At 33.7% G+C, this 18,392-nt stretch overlaps 3 protein-coding genes across 5 annotated transcripts in view; 2 read left to right on the forward strand and 1 right to left on the reverse strand.

The window, feature by feature from the left end:
- Nucleotides 1-18,392, reverse strand: part of LOC128165675 (SH2 domain-containing protein 4B-like) — a 155,974-nt gene that overhangs the window by 58,391 nt on the left and 79,191 nt on the right. The gene's annotated exons all lie outside the window — the stretch shown is intronic.
- The window catches only part of LOC128165667 (tripartite motif-containing protein 3-like), a 100,440-nt gene that overhangs the window by 36,144 nt on the left and 45,904 nt on the right, over nt 1-18,392 (forward strand). The gene's annotated exons all lie outside the window — the stretch shown is intronic.
- Nucleotides 2,337-4,895, forward strand: LOC128165668 (tripartite motif-containing protein 3-like). Its single transcript, XM_052830435.1, has 2 exons — nt 2,337-2,406; nt 2,760-4,895. Exon 2 carries the CDS (start codon nt 2,798-2,800, stop codon nt 4,481-4,483), a length of 1,686 nt encoding a protein of 561 aa, XP_052686395.1. The 5' UTR covers nt 2,337-2,406; nt 2,760-2,797; the 3' UTR covers nt 4,484-4,895.

Below are 18,392 nucleotides of genomic sequence, written 5' to 3' on the forward strand. Positions count from 1 at the left end.
TACCAGAAAGTATAGACCTATTATATTATTTTTTATGAATCTGATTTTAATTTAATTCCTTTGAGCTGCATTAAATATTATATTTTCTTTTTCAAGAACAAACACATTTTTATGTGACTGAAGGAAATGGAACAAAATAATTTTAAAAGTTCAGACTGCAAACTATACATATTAACCAAAAAAGACAAAGCATTAAAGTTTCTAATGAATTCTCAAATGTTGTAAAAGCATCTTAAAACATAGGAGAGAGTAGACGGAATAAAAAAAATGAGAAACAGAGGAAATCCAAGATTCTCGGTAAAACATGATATTAACATCTATCCAGTATTTCCTCCCTTACTTTTTTCTTTATTTATAGAAATTTGAGTTACTACATGTAAAGCCACTGACAAATTAAGCCGTATCATCATTAATCTAATTTGTCTGCTTATGACTGTACACAATATATAAATAGTGCCTGTTTGGGAGGGTAACAGTTGAAATTGACACCCCGAGAAAACCATTGTCAACCGACGCGAAGCGGAGGTTGACAATGGTTTTCGAGGGGTGTCAATTTCAACTGTTATCCTCCCAAACAGGCACTATTTATTTTGTTATACTGAATGTCTTTTTTAAAATTTTTAAGAAAATTTTACTGCTTTTATATAGAAATAACGTGAATTCTACAGCGAACCGTACGCGCATAATTTTCGCGCATGTAACATTTTTTAATGTTACCCGTTGCCAAGTGCGTTGCTAACGCTGAGGGTAATAGTAAATATTACTAACTGCGTCTTAACCAATCAGATTTCAGTATTTAACATGAAAGTATAACAATATGTTTTAACCCACAGCCTACAAATGCATCATCAAGCAGTGATTGGCCTATGAAATGACACATTTAATAAAAGTAATGATTACATTGTTAAATTGGGGTTTATTCTATAACTTTGAAGTGAACTATGCTTTGATTAATCTGTGATTGATTTAAACTTCCTCTACAATGCATGGGTGGAGCACGTGGCTCAGTGGTCAGAGGTGTTAGACCAGTAAACAAAAGGTCACATATTCAAATCCCTCTGTGGTCTCATGATGTTATGTGTTGTGCAAATTATAGTCAAGGAATACTTTCTCTACATTTTCTAAGTCCACCCAGCTGAAATTGAGTACCAATTTGCAATGGACTGGTGACCCATTCAGGGGGAGTCAATGACTCACATCCGCTTAGCACCACGGAAGCTGGGGATAAGCACCGGCTTAATGCGCCTTCATGCCATGGAGAATGATTTGACTTAACAACAGCAGCGCACGGACTCAGGTCAGACTTAGGGGAAAGGAGAAACTATATATGGCAAAGTCTCAAGACAGGGACTTTACACAGAGGTTGACTATGGCCTGTGACCATCATACTTTGTTCAAAGTCACTGCACATCCTTTACCCCAAAACACTCTGTGGGTGAAGTATGACCCAGATTGGGCCAAGAGAAAAGAAACTATATGCTCTGTACTAGTACGTGATATCGGACATCCAGATGGATGGAATGATGGATAGAAGGAATAATAGACTCATGACTATAAGGTACCTGTATATCGAGACCCTAATAATGGATAACAGAGAGAGAGAGAGAGAGAGAGAGAGAGAGAGAACTATATCTAGTAAAGTCCTGTCTTTGGTGGTTGATATGAAGGTCAGAACAACTCTCCCCAAAACATGTCGCCACAGAGACACCAATTAAGAGACAACCTGCCCCCAATTCAGGACAACACCCACCGGTCAAGACAAACTTGACTCCAACATAAAGACCACTTGTCCCCTATGATATTCTTTTTAATTTTTTATGAATGTACTTTTGGCTTCCCCGAGAATAGAGTGCAAGGTTGTTTCAGCCTCATGTACTCAAGCCCACGCATCATTATTTTTTATTTTGTTACACTTCACAATAAATAATGGTATTGAAGCAAACACACCCTTCATGCCCCCCCCCCCCCAACCAATTAAATCCGGGAAGTACCCAATTTTTCATGCCAAAACACCAATTTTGTGGAACTAAATCATTTCATACCTCAACTATGACATCAATCAGGTATATGGACTTTACTTTTGATATAAATAAATTGTATATGGTTTTAATTATCTTTCAGCCTTCTACACATGTTAACGTTCTAAATTCAATTTTCTGAACTTGTTGGCAGAAAATTCTTTTAATATATCACAAATAATCATGTGGCTGACATACTCAGAGACTTCTACAATGTTTCAATAACAGTTTCCACATGATCCCCAACACAGGACAGACAGAGGGGGGAATAAAAGAAATAGGTCATCTATTTAGTCTGTCCCTGACATTTAAATCTATCACGTGACTTTAGGCAGGTAACCAGACCAGGAAGAGTAAATACCTGGAGCCGCCATGATAGAAGTTTAAGGTAAATCAGTTTGTACCTATCGGAATAACAGATATATTCTACTTTGAATGGATAAAAAATAGTGAAAATATCTTTTTATTCATCAGACCAAGAAAGTGTTTTGATATTTATATTATAATTATGATATCAATTTTAACAATTACACTGTAAAAAACATGCAAGGACAGGAAAAGGTCAAAGTACAGTATATATACATGTATACTAAAGATAAATATGAATGATACACACAGGCGGTTTACTTTATAACAGAATAGGTATGTACATGTAGTCATAATAACAAACATTTAATTTCTTATAGGCACTAAAGCATTGGGGGTTTTAAGAGATAAATAATCATAGATATTTGATTTCAGGATCTAGTACTCCAGTAATTTACATCGTGTGCCTGACCATGTACCCTAGGACTTGGGCCCAGGATGTGTTACGGTGTCGTCTCTGTGAGACCCCGGGGCCCCCTTTGTATTGTGACATTTGTAACATACATCTGTGTAAAGCATGTGTGGGGGAACATCTCTTGGATGATTCCAAAGAACACAAAGTGGTGCCATTTAAAAAGAGGGGATCTACTCCAAATTACCCAAAGTGTCCTAAACATTCCACAAAACAATGTGAACTTCACTGTGAACAATGTGACATTCCTATTTGCACACTCTGTATTTCTGGAGAACATTTAGGACATACACCAGTTGACATTGTTAAACATATTGAAAGCAAAAAAGAACTTATACAGAGAGAAATGCAAGAGTTAGAGAAATCCATTTCTCCTAAATATCAACAGATTGCCTCCAATATCCCAGTCCAGAAAGCTGCTCTAAATAAAAACAGACAGAAATTGACATCAGCAATAGACAAACATGGAGAAGCCTTGCACAGAGAAATAGACACCAGGATCCACAAACTGAAATCTGATCTGAATGAAATGGACACCAAACACCTGGCCGTCCTAAATAAACAGGAAGATGAAATCACACGCACCATTGATGAAATCACACAGACCATTGCTGATCTGAAGAAGTTAGTGGACTCCAATGATGTCAGTCTTGTCTCTGCCTACAAATCAAGGAATGCTGAATTCAGAAGATATTTGCCTCCTAAACTCACCGTGTCCTTACCAAGTTTTACCCCTCAGAAGATCAACAAAGAACAGCTTTATCAACAGTTTGGTTCTCTGTCAGCGTCATCTATTAAAACAGAAGAACAAGTCTACACCATGGATTCCCCCGGTGCTGAGTCCTCTCCCCTGGACAGACCGCTCATTGATGTACCACGGATCATCACACAGATAAACACCGAGTATGAAGGCTCTAATGGATTATTCAGTGTGTCCTGTCAGTGTCTGAGTGATGAAGAACTATGGGCGTGTGGTGGGGACAACAAGATGAGACTGTACAACCTAAAGGGAGAACTAGTGAAGTCAGTCCAAACCAAGTCAGGGAACGATCCAGGGGACATAGCAGTGACAAGGAGTGGGGATCTAGTTTATACTGATGGAGGTGATAGAACTGTGAACATAGTGAAGAATACACAGATACAGACAGTGATCAGACTACGGGGGTGGGAACCTCTCAATGTCTGTAGTACCTCCTCTGGTGACCTCCTGGTTGTCATGGACAGTGATGATGATAAACAAACAAAAGTTGTGTGTTACTCTGGCTCCACAGAGAAACAAAGTATTCAGTACGACGACAAAGGACAACCTCTCTATTCATCTGGTAAATACACTAAATACATCAGTGAGAACAGGAACCTAGATATCTGTGTGTCAGACTGGAGAGCCCATGCAGTAGTGGTGGTCAATCGGGCCGGGAAACTCCGGTTTACCTACACTGGTCCTCCCTCTACTACCAAGGAATCATTTGATCCATACGGCATCACAACAGACAGCCAGGGTCGGATCCTGACAGCAGACTATAACAACTACCGTATCCACATCCTGGATCAGGACGGACAGTTCCTCTGCTACATTGACAACTGTCATTTACAGGGTCCATATGGTTTATGTGTGGACACCAGAGACAACCTCTTTGTGGCTGAACACGGCACAGGTAAAGTGAAGAAAATCCAGTATTACATGTAAACAAACTGTGTGTATTACCAACAAATATGTAAGCTGTGGGAATGTTTCATTGATATGAACTATATATAAACACAGTATATGTATTATTTACAAACAAACCATGTGTATATATTATATGTAAACAAAGTGTGTGTATAAATAACAGAAAATGTACACGTAAACAACATGGCTGTTTATATTACAGGTGAACAATCTCTATAATCATGATACTTTATACATGTACTTCATTGTATACTGATGCATGTAAGCATTAATGAATATACTACTGTATATAGTAAACAGACTGATAAAGATATTACATACAAATTAATTATGATTGTGAATAATGCTGATTTTTTTTATTTTTTAAAATAATAACTCAATGTATATCTATATTTCTTACTATGCAAACTTTGTTTTAATAAATTATTGAATCACCTGTTACTGCCGTTTCTTTGATTGAGTAATGATGAATTTAATTACCTGATTACTTACTTGTATTTCATCTGCAAATAGTCCTTCCAATTAGATGTATAATGTTGTAGACACTTAGACTGTCACAGCTGTACCTGCATATGAAATATATTAATTAAAAAGCACATAATGCCTCTATGGCACTTCAGAAGTAAGATTTAGGAAGACAATAGATGTATCTCACAACAAACAACAGGCCCAAGGGCCCTAAAGTTCACCTGAGTATGAGATAAAATCCAGGAGAGGATTCACAGAATGGCAGCTTAATTCTAATTATTAAAACAAAATAGACTATAGTATTTTGCTTAGAAACAAGATTACACGATTCATGGGATTTCAAATGATTAAGAGGATAATGGATTTGGTATTCTGAAATTTTCAAATATTTTATTTTATTCATTGGCTGGAGAAGGGAGAATTATGACCAATATGAGTAATTTGACTTATTTTGTCATGAGGCAGGTTAATGTTCTTTTATTTCCAGCATGTAAATCATAAATTATATATATATATATATATATATATATATATATATATATATATATATATATATATATATATATATATATATATATATATATATATATATTTATATATATATGTATATATATGTATTTAAAAAAGAAAGAAACAGAAACACTCAACCAAAGGTTAAAAATTTTAATATTTAGGTCAAATATCTTTATCTCATCTAAACCACCTGCTCAGTTTTTGTTGTTGTCCCCCCCTCCCCCCACACGAATCTTTAATCGAAGGGTCATGCATTTTACACTTCTGGTTGATCCTCATACTGCACTTAGATGACCAGTCACCCCCCCCCCCCCCCCACAAAAAAAATATTTTCATCCCACACAACACCAGCGACATTGACTCAGTAAAGTCATCAACAAAACCAAGAACTTAGTTTTCTGCAAGATGCTAGGTAGTATGATATAAAATTTCAATGATTTGCCATATGTTTACTATATTACAAAAAGAGTCCCACCATAACACCAGAACCACTGATTGAGAGGGTATAAATTTTCACAATTTTGGTACAGACTTCCTTCTCCATCTGTATTACGTACATAATTTGACTGCTAATACTTCAGTAGTAGAGAGGAAATTCCTCAAAGAATCCATATTTAGTATATGGACGCTAAAAACCAAACTTAACACAACCCCGGACCCAGCAGCCAAAAATTTACAATTTTCTTGTTGGCATCCATGCATATCATAACCATGTACACTGCTTAATGTTCGACAACATAGGGAATTTTTCAAAATTGAATTTATTTTTACAGTTTTTACCCAAATTATATGACACATTAACACATTAAATATAGTCAGGATAGGTAATCCTAGCTAGCAGGCTAAAAAAACCCTGAAAATTTTTAAAATTAATGAGTACTAATGCACGAAGGACGACTGCACGACGATGAACGAAAACGCATCGCAATACATGTAGGTCACCCAAGTCATTCAGGTGACCTAATAAGGGAGGTTACTTATAGTGCTTTTTACAATGATAATTATTCTGATTTTGTACAAGTACGAACCTCCACATGGTCACGTTGGTTAGAATTATAACATCTCTCTGCCCCTCACAGGAAACCATCCATATCCAAAGTTCTCACCCCTACAATATTCACTCTTGTTTTAATACATTGTTAGGGTTTAATACAGTTTTGTACATATAAGATAACTAGCCTGTTTGTGTTGTATTTGTATATAGTTTATCTCCTTATTATACTGTAAAATTCATTTATTTTACAATTTCTACAGATTAAAATTAAATAAACGTGTAAATCAATAACAATTGAAGCATTGCCATGGCATTGATGAATGCTTAAATGGTGAGGTACATTTTTGAGAATATTATTGATCAAATTTGTTTAAACAGTTATAAATCTATATAAATGAATACACACAGTTGTCCATGTTCCTGATACCTACACAAAGGTTTACCTGATCTGTTTTGTTTGAAACTTGGTAGGTTGGCACTTGTCTCTGTATTTAACAGGACCTGTTTAAGGTATCTGTAGATTCATGTAGAAATGATATCCTTTAGAGGAAGAAAGAGTTTTAGAGTAACAAAATTTATTCAGTCATGTTAAATTGTCCCTGTATTCAATGTATCTGTAAATTTCTTGTAGAAATGACATCCTTTCGAAGAATAAAGAGTTTCAGACTTACAAAATTTATTCAGTCATGTTAAAATGTTATAATTGTCATTGAATTTTTTATTCATAATAAACATGGTGATTAGTTTTCACATCCCTGTCACATATTATAAACAAATAGCCCATTGAAATATTCGGAGCATATAAATATTTTTTGTTTAAATTTTTGCATTATTTAATTGTTTTGTATCTTACCAATATTATTAGTTTTTCATTTCACTCCTGCATGTCTTCTGAAAAAAATGTGATATATTAACGTGTTATATTTTAAAGAAATTTATTTTAAAACCACTGAATTCTTTGAGAAAAAATAAATTGTTACAAAACTTAGACATGACTAGACATCAATACTCTACAGTGAAACTGCATTTAGTTTGTGTACTGTATTCAGTAAGAATATATTTGGTATTGATAGCCTATTTACCACAGAAATGGGTTTCAAAACAATAAATCTTCACATCAATAATATCGTCTGTTTTACTTATACAAAAGTTGTATCTCGATCCCGATCGTTTTTCTGTGACGCTAAATTGCTACAAGAGACACAGCATATTAATGGCATTCATTAAAAGATTTCAATGATAAAGATTAAAATGCTCGTAATTCAAATAATAATAGATAAAAATCTCAGTATTTTGATACACATAAGTTCTTGCAAAATGTGATGGCACTTGGTCAAGGTCTTCCCCACAGTTGCTTATTTTATTAAAGTTTATTTTATAAATGTTTATTTTATAAATGTTTTTTTCTAATTCCTGGTGGTTATTTAAAACGAACATTATATAATTATATTGGTGATTAATTTTTATTAGGAACTGAAACATATCTCTTTATCAAATAAACCTTTATCATGTAAAATAAATAAAAATGAAACGTCTAAAAAAAATCAACGCAGGCCGACTTTAATTTTTTTTGCGTAAAAACTACAACACCAAAACTGCAAAATTTAACATTGTGCAATGTACACCAACCCTAGTGTACCTGCAAATATCCTGGAAAATCTACCATCTGTTTTTATTTAGGGGTCCTCTTAAAATATGGGCACATTTACGATTGGGATATACGTTTATAGGAAGTTGCAATTTTTTGCACTTCAAATCAAAAAATGCTACAATACATAGACGTCGAAAGCAAATTGAAAGTGAGGGGGTGGGGGGGGGGGGGGGGGGTTAGCCTTATCCGAAATCTTGACAAGACAAAAAAGCATAAAAAGAACAAAAACAAAAAAACACCGTCTCCTCCTATCCTCACGATTCTAATTCGGGGGTGAGGTTTAAACGATCGATTTATTCATTCTGTTTGATTATGTCTACAACATCAATTCCACCATCTGGTAATTAAATTGACTCATCTCAAGATATCAAAAATTAATGCACGAAATTTGCAATTTATTTTGAGTGTATTGCAAACGTAGATTGGTACAATGAATTCATTCATTAGAAAATTAGAAAAATTAACCACAAGGAGAGAATATTTTGTTTTCAAAATTTCTAAAGCTTACATTTTCTACTTTTTATTTTATGTCAATTCATCTAGAAAGCTTCATTTTATCATTACATCATAATATCACGACGACAACACCCCTTCACCCCCCCCCCCCCCAATCAAATGACGCCACGGAAAAATAAAAAAAATTCAGAACGAAAAATTTTTATGCATGTGTATTTTGTTTATTGTGTTCCAATTTTCAAAAATCAAAAAATATATAAAAAATATCAAAATAATTTCTGAAAAGGTGCAAATACATCGACTTTTACAGGAATCATCAAAAGCAACTATAAAGTTGGCCATCATTAACCTTTTTCATTGCTGGATCCTCCTTCTCTATATCCTAAATAAATCTATTTTTAACACCAAAAAACACTTTCTTGATCTGGTTTTTGAAAACAATTTTTCTGTGTATTATAAATGAAATAAAAAGGTTTTGTTGTTTGTTGTTAAAGGTCCATTCAGATACATTTGTTTGTCATGGAATAAATTAACGTATTGTAGTTGATGAACACAATTTTCTCTCCTCCTGTGGAACACAAATCTAAAAACAAGATATATTTCAGACAGCCAGGAACACGTCGTATTTAATTACAATAAAACACAAGCTGTCATAAGATTATTATTAGAGTCTGTTATACATTGTAACATTTTTAATTTTTTTAAATTAACAATAACCCTCTTATCATTAATTATTTGAAGAAAAAATCGTCCCAAGTTATTCAAAATGATACATTCGAAGAACATTTTACGGATATTCTTAGCGTGACATTGGTCTGTGTCCTGGATAAAGCATACTGTGTGTCCCATATGAAAAATATGGTGGCATATTGCTGACCCCTACATGCAAGATAAATTAAATTATGTCAACATAATTATCTTGCATGTTGACAAAATTTATATTGCATGTAGAGGCAGAACTAACCAAAGAAAAGGGATCGACAACAATCTCGGCTCGAAGAAAACTCATTTCACTGTCTACTTTTACAAACGGTTAAATAATACAGTTTTTTCATGTGTAAACTGTTCTAGAGACCTTGGCCAAAGCTGACAATGGATACCCCTGGGTGTGCCCTTCCTGTACTCAGCGTTCGGTAGCTCTCCTGGCCAAAATTTGTCAAGGTATAAATACAGTCTGGAAATGTAGCATCATCCCTGGTTACCCCTACAACCATAATCTGAGGACGGAAAACGATAGTTTTACGAGTCCCAGGAAATGTGTCTGAAGCTTACCTCAAAGATGACTTAGATAAGGAGAACCAGTTAACATTGTTAAATGGGGTCTTATTTCATACTTGTAATGGTTACTTTATGTATATCTAAGGAACAGAAATCATTCTTTGAGTATTATGAGGTTATCATTTTGGTCGTAATGCCTCTCGATATTAGTACTCAGAAATGATTCCTTTTTACTTCAAGCAATTGTACGATTAAATATTTTATCAAATGTTTTTTCTCAATATACGGTGGATATCACTCATGAGATTAATTTTTGATATTACACTGCGTGTTCTTACGCGACGTGACGTCATTATTAAACATTGCGTAGGTTTAGACGGTTGATTGGGTTGATTGACGTATAATAAAAAACTAAATAATAATATTCAGTTGAAAAGTGTTGAGTTATAAATGTGAAGCATTTAATGTCGTTTCAATTATTTTTCAAGAATTCATAAAAAATGTTCGAAAATGAAATGTTTGTTTGTTAAACTTTTTTCCATGCATAAAGTTGTTACGTCTTGTAGATAATGTGTTGTGCGGCTCACAATTATAGTCTGTCCCAAGATATTTTTGCCGCATATTTTCTTAAATTATTCAATATTTATAAATATCTCTTGGTTCAGACGATGTTCATTCAATAGTATGAAAAAATCCCAAGATTTCCCCTTTGAAACGCCCCCTCTAGCTTGTCGGGTATCAGTACACGGCTAAAAATAAAAAGTCTACGAGGTTTTTCCATTGCCGAGATAAAGACGCCCGGATGATAACGTTGAAAAATTGCGCGAGGTGTCCCGAGTATTTCCGAATGGAGAAAAGATGTCAACATTCCCCATTATAAATCTCCGTAGGACATCTGTTTTCGTTCCTGTGAATTTTTACGAGGGAAAAATGATAATGTGTGAATGAAGTTATCTTGGGAATTTTAACTTTCATCGATTTTAATTGCACTTCAGTCACAGGTATGTGTATTTTTATTAAAAACAGTTCAAATATGCAGCATAAATATCTTGGGACAGACTATAGACTTTTTACCGAAAAAATTGGGATTAATAAATTACTTAGTAAAACATGTGATCTCTCATGCTTGGCTCGGGGATACAAAACACACAACTCGTTGGATAAAAATCATATACCATCGCAAATCATGAGATATCCTATATATACATGTATCAGTGACATGTTTACGTTATTTTTATCTCATATACCAGCATGTAAACCCCAGCTTGCGCCCCAACAGTACGTCATTTGCGTCATTGATGAAATTATTGAACTATACATTACAAATTTGATTTTTATTGCTATTACAGACAAGACACTGGGGAATGTAAATATAACATTTAAATGTTTCTTTGGTCAGATTATTTAAGTGGGCGTTCCTTATATTTTATTAGCAATACCACAAAGATGCCTTTAATGCAACATTACACACGTAATACAATTGTGAATTCAGCCAAATCTTTTAAAAAGAAAACCCTAAAACATACTATATCAATATCATTAAAAATTTCCATAACTTTACATAAAGTTATATAATATGTATTGGACCCACGGAGTTATCCTCACGAAAAATTTCTTTGGAACAAACAAAATTGGAACTGTGATCTTTTTAACATTGCAAAATTGAAAAAAAATAACAACCAAAAGAAAAGAAACTTTTTTCCAAAATTACTTTTATTTATCCAACATCCTAGTTTTTCATTGTAAAATTCCATAATTGCAAGGAATAATTATAAAATGATCACGTTGCTACGAGGCGCTGTTGTAGACGTTGCTATGACACCAATCAGCACCGTAACCAAGGGAAACATTTCTGTCACAGTGTTGTACTACATCCATCTTTCCATCTGTAGAAAAAAAGAGGTTAAAGTTGATGAAAAAATAAACAAGATATGTTTGTAAATCTTAAATAAGTTCCCTTTCTACAACCAATTGACAAGGCTTTATTAGCAACCCTGGAGACATTTGCCCTAAGTGATATTAAACCATGACCTTTATGACTGTCAAAAACGTGTATCTAGAGATATTGGTGAGATATGGGTCAAGCAATGTAAATAAAAAATTTCTCGATATATGTGTGACCAAATGAATATTCTGAATATATACTGACAAACAGTAGATAATCAGTCTGCCCTTTGATATAATGTAAACATCAAAATTGTTTTGAATTTCCTCCAAAAAAACCAACTAATGGTAAAAATGTGGAAATTTTCAGCTTTTATATCTTTTGATTTTCTTTATTGTATATTCACTTTCTCAGAAAAGTACCTTCAATTACTACTAATAACAGGTGTGTTATTACCTGTGGTATGTTTATTGACCACCACATGGTAACCTACGTACAAGGTGACAGTTTGGATATAAACTACAGGCATGTTATGAACCAGAATCATCCACCACATGGTAACCATTGTACATTGTGGCTATGAGATCACTTATTCCAGGTGTGTTATTACCTGAGATATGTTCAGTGTCCGCCACATGGTAAACATTGTACATTGTTCTCATCATAACACTAATTACAGGTGTGTTATTACATGAGGTGTGTTTAGTGTCCACCACTTTATTTTGTGTTGAAAAACGAACGAAGAAATATATATATCAAAATGTTTATCTTTATAGACCAAATATTGTCAATTTAACGAATTTGTTTTTTTAAACAATGTGAGCTTATCAGTATTGTTAACATGAAGGATATTAATTCCTATATATTTATCTCCATAAAAAATGTACATTTATACTTCATATATATTTTGTACAGAATAATTTCTCCTCTTCTCACTCATAAAGTGTTTACAAATTGTGTATATGTTTGTAATATTTTCTATGTTGTAAACTACAACCAATGAGAAAAAATAAATTGTTCAACCATATGGTAACTATTGTACACTGTGGCCAGCAGAACACTAGTTACAGGTTCATTATGACCTAAAATATGTATAGTTTCCCCACCATCATAGCTATTGTACATAGGGGCCACATTATGTATAGTGTACACCACATCATAGCTCTTGTACATAGTGGCCACCATGACACTAATTACAAAAGTATTATTTTCTGAAATATGTTCAGTGTCCATCACATGGTAACCATTATACATTGTGGCCGTCATATCACTAATTACAGGTGTGTTATTACCTGAGATATGTTCAGTGTCCACCACATGGTAACCATTGTACATTGTGGCCCTCATGACACTAATTACAGGTGTATTATTACCTGAGATATATTTTGTGTCCACCACATGGTAACCATTGTACATCGTGGCTTTGTGTGACCAGGGTGCCAATTGACCCTACAGATGTCCCGCCTAAATGTGTGTCTGCCAGTGGATGCTTCATCTGTCTGCTGTTCCACACAAGGAGGTGCTCATCATAGCTACAACACAAACAAACCTCTATATATTAACATGTCTCATCAACAATGCATGCAGTCTTATGTTTGAATTGTTGCTAAAAAGGAGAGAGAAAACTATTTGTAGACATTTAAATGATAATTTGTGATACACATATTTAGGACATAAAAAACATTTTATTTATGTATATATTTATAATGTATAAAGGATAATTCTTTCCTTCCTGTATAAAGTGGATGGTCTCTGACTGGACAATACTAAATACTGCACATGCCCATCTCATGTCTTCATATTAGCAAAATATTGACATTAAAATCAGTAACATTATAATAGACATAATTTTTCTGTTTGTTTCAAAATTAAATACAAATTTTCCTTAAATGGATTTTTATTTTTACCAAATCTTGCAAAATTACAAAACTTACTGTGTCATACATGTATTTATTAAAACTAGTATATGTAAATCATTAAATTATTTTGCTGATATCTGCATGTAGTGTAGTATGTTCCTTCATAGCTAGGTTATTAAGAGACCTACCTTTTACTGAAGAGTATTGGTGAAGAAGACTTTTTCATATTCTAGCCCATTAGTTAACATCAAACCTACAAATTTATATATTAAGGTTTCTTATGTAATGGTATTGAACAAAACATACACAGCAGAATAATCGGTTAATGTACAATATCTTAGATTCAAAACAGTAAAAATTCAACTCCATGCAAATCAAGAAGGTTGATATCTTGACAAGAACAATTTAAGACAGATAAAAACATCCTTTAAAATCATAAAAGTGTGGGTGATTTTGGACTGTTAAAATTTCTAGATATTTGTGTAAATATACCAACCTGTGCAGACAACATTGGTGTCCCAGTAATTAAAACTGTGATCCAGGCGTCATTATTATGAACTTTCAAGGATGAAACAGAATGGGCTCCCTTGAGGTCAGCTGGTTAACTTGTACACAACCATCGGATGAGGAGGTGGTCAACCTTTGGTGGTGCTACAGAGGAAGCAAAGCGGTCAAGTTAACAAAGGTATAGTCCACTCTGAACGAGCGTTCTGATTTTGCTTCAGGATATGACGTTTGTTTCAGAATTGTACAATAATTTTTTTTCTTCTTTACAGGAGATTTTCAGGATAGAAATAAACTTACCCATCTAAATATGCATCTACATGATATTTTGATAAAAGTGGGTCATCTTTCTCTGGTACGTACAATTCAAATTATGAATATTTTTATATTATTTTCAACATTTTGTGCCCCAACAGTGTATGTAATTTGATTCATATCAATTTTTCAAGTAACGCAGGTTGTGTGTTACCATGCTGAGAAAAACAACTATGCGACTTCGTTGAAGAAGCAATGTGACGATAATGAATTTATTAAAAAATAAAAACAAAATCTAACTTGTCGTTTTATTGCAAAAAAAAAGACATTTGAAATGTAAACTATTGTTAAAAAAGACTTATTTTTAATTTCAAGGTTTACTTTATGCATTAATTGTGATCGATCAACACTTTTCTCTACATTGAAAACACAAAAAATATACCAACAAAGGTAAAATATCTCTACATTGAAAACACAAAAAATACCAACAAAGGTAAAATTTCTCTACATTGAAAACACAAAATATACCAACAAAGGTAAAATATCTCTACATTGAAAACACAAAAAATACCAACAAAGGTAAAATTTCTCTACATTGAAAACACAAAATATAGCAACAAAGGTAAACATTTCTCTACATTGAAAACACAAAATATATCAACCAAGGTAAAATTTCTCTACATTGAAAACACAAAATATACCATCAAAGGTAAAAATTTCTCTACATTAAAAACACAAAATATACCAACAAAGGTAAAATTTCTATAAAACTGTCATTAGTTTCTTACAGGTAAAAATAATCACTTTCTTCTACGTTGCAAACAGATCAACAATAGGAACATTTTACAATTGCTAGACCATGGTGTACATTTGAATTATTTCCATGGCGTTGATTAATTTTTAAAAGGTGTAATACATTCTCAAAAAGAATATATCAACCAAATAAATCATGTTTTTTATCCGTAATACACACTGTTTATTGATTCCTGACATGTACACACAGATATACCTGATCTGATTCGGATGAAACTTGGTAGGTTGGCTTCTGGCACTGCATTTACTTAGAGGGTACCGTATTTCAAAGTGGAATCATCAGAAAAATACACATTGATGGTTGCAAATGAAAGTTACAACTCAATGTTAATATTCACATTAAGTGTATTTTTTTGTTAAAATAAATTTGAAAATACGAAAAATAAAATTTTTTTACACCTTGTCTCAGGCATGCATTTGGAAACTCCTTCAAGAAAAAGTTTAATTCAATGCAAAAATTTGAAACACTCGGAATATAATTAATACATGTTCATGTAGTGTAGACTAATTAACTAGATGAGGATTATAACCTTACTTTCAATCTTCTTATTGAAGATATGGACATTTGAAATTCTTGAATCCAGCTATGACATTGATTCATTACTTAATGATATATCAGAAAGCCAAAGAGCTTAAAAGCCTAAATATAGGCTAAAATCAAATAGTACCTGAAACTTCTGATTCCTCTGACCAACTCAAAACAAAAATTTCATTACAGTAACTTTTCATATGAGTATACATGTTATTGATAAACTTTTAACAAGTTAAAACTACAAAATAAGAATTAAAATAAACATTTAAATATCAATGAAATCTTAAACAACCCATTTTAAACAAAGAATTAAAACTACACAAATGACATAATATGTAGGTCTTTTGACTCTAGACCAAAAAAACCTTGGTATGATGTTTACGAGGCATTTAAATTTCCAAGGCAAATTGTTTTTGCAGCGTTTGACATTTGCATAAAATCAGTAAGGAGTCAAGATTTGTTGCATTATTTACACAATCAAACACTAAACTCCAAACGTCATACAATGTCAGGACCGTTCAGCAGAAAATGCTCATTCCTTCATGGCACCTGATCCTACCTATAATTTTTGTAGAGGTCCATGTTTGCTCTGCTCCTGTTTTGCATTTTTTCTTTGGACTTTGGAACATGTTTTATTATCACCACATTTCATTTCTAAAATACAATTCATACTTTTAAAATTAAAACATAAAGGGTTTGGTTGCAAATGGTAAAAACATCTCTTACACTTATACTCTGAAGCCACTCCCAAAAGCAAAGGTGATGATGAGTCTTTGTATCACAAAAACACACTTATGTTTTACGAACCCCATCACCAAGACTCAGTATGTCATTATTGATCTCACTTTATCTCACCTGATCTCCTCGATCTCGCACTCGGCCTCCTTGAGTGCCCTCTCCTGGATCTCTAACTCGATCATCTCTTCTATAGAGATGTCGTTTTTGTGATCCCCATCACCCAGACCCTATATTTTATTACAGATCTCACTATACCTCAACTGATCTTTTGATCTCATACTTGGCCTCCTTAGATTAACTTTCCTGGATCTCTAACTTGATCATTTCTTCTATAGATTTGTCAATTTTGTGTTTTCCCACTACAAGGACTCAATATGTAATTACTGATTTTCCTATATCTCACCTGATCTCCTCGATCTCACGCTCGGCCTCCTTGAGTGCCCTCTCCTGGATCTCTAACTCGATTTTTTACTCTATAGACCTGTCGTTTTTGTGTTCTTTCATCACCCAGACCAACTCCCTGCCATTCTTGCCCAACAGGAAGTCCACGTTCATTCTACCTACTCAACAAATCAGACGCATTAATAACAAAGCTATGATGAAATAAATGGGAAAAGTGGCCAGAATAAAACATACATGTATGACAACCAGAATCATAGCCACCTCAAACAAATCCAAAAAAAGACGCACAAATACACAAAGAACTTGAATTAATCAAACACCATGCTATTGAGTTTTAATTGTAACACCTTATTTGATAGGCTCAACAATTATATCTGTATTGTATACACAACTTGCCAACATGTTCTAAACAATATGATGCCAATGCACAACATATTTATATGCTTGACATTACATCAAAACTTTAAATTAATGTTGCATTAATTTGGTGAAGACCTTTTCAGTCCTTGTATATAATGGGTAGCTAATAGATTTTTTTAACCTCAGAGCATGAATTTAATGATGACCTTATCTATACTTGTATGAAATGAGGGGCTAAAATATTAGTTTTGTTCCTTTAAAGAATCAAACCACAGCATGGTACACTCACCGTGGAACCACTGGGCCACTTTACCAGTGCTAGGGTCAGTCCCCACCCCCTTGGGTCTCTCTTCCTCCAGGAACCAGTCGACCACTGCCTGTTTGTTGGGGGGTCGGGGTGGCCTCTTCTTGATCACTTTGGCTGCACTCTTTCTTAACTCGTCACTTCTGTACGGTAATAGAAGACATAAACAGTGAAAGCTTTATACCAGTAAAATAATTGTCATTTCTTATTAAACATGAAGTTAAAAATATGTGAAACTCTTTTTTCGTTCTTTTTGTTGTACACTATAGAATTAGTAAAGTTAATACAACCTAGTAAACATTACATTGGTTACAAAATCACACATTGAAATTTGCCTTGTGTCAGATCCATGTGCCTTGCATACATTTTTAAAATTTCATATAGTTGAATGTTCTTTATGAGCAAACATCCTCCTTTTTAATCTTCCAGTATTAGAAGAGCAAACATCCTCCTTTTTAATCTTTCATTCTTCCAGTATTAGAAGACTATAAGAAATAACTTGCATGCTTTTTTGATGATGCATTGAGTTGTGACCAACTTTGGGAGAATAGGTGGTTTCTAATCATATTGGAGGATATTTGTTGTGACCTACTTTGGGGGTACCAGTGGTTTCTGATAATAATGGAGTGGAGGATATTTGTTGTGACCTACTTTGGGGGTACCAGTGGTTTCTGATAATAATGGAGTGGAGGATATTTGTTGTGACCTACTTTGGGGGTACCGGTGGTTTCTGATGATATTGGAGGATATTTGTTGTGACCAACTTTGGAGGTAACAGTGGTTCCTGATGATATTGGATGATATTTGTTGTGACCTACTTTGGGGGTCACGGTGGTTTCTGATGATATTGGAGGATATTTGTTGTGACCTACTTTGGGGGTACTGGTGGTTTCTGATGATATTGGAGGATATTTGTTGTGACCTACTTTGGGGGTACTGGTGGTTTCCGATTTTATTGGAAGGTATTTGTTGTGA

The sequence above is a fragment of the Crassostrea angulata genome, chromosome 10, assembly GCF_025612915.1.
Source record: "Crassostrea angulata isolate pt1a10 chromosome 10, ASM2561291v2, whole genome shotgun sequence".
NCBI lineage: Eukaryota > Metazoa > Mollusca > Bivalvia > Ostreida > Ostreidae > Magallana > Magallana angulata.

Excerpts from the sequence above, each read along its gene's own strand:
- LOC128165668 (XM_052830435.1), top strand. The coding sequence starts at position 2,798 with ATGTACCCTAGGACTTGGGCCCAGGATGTGTTACGGTGTCGTCTCTGT.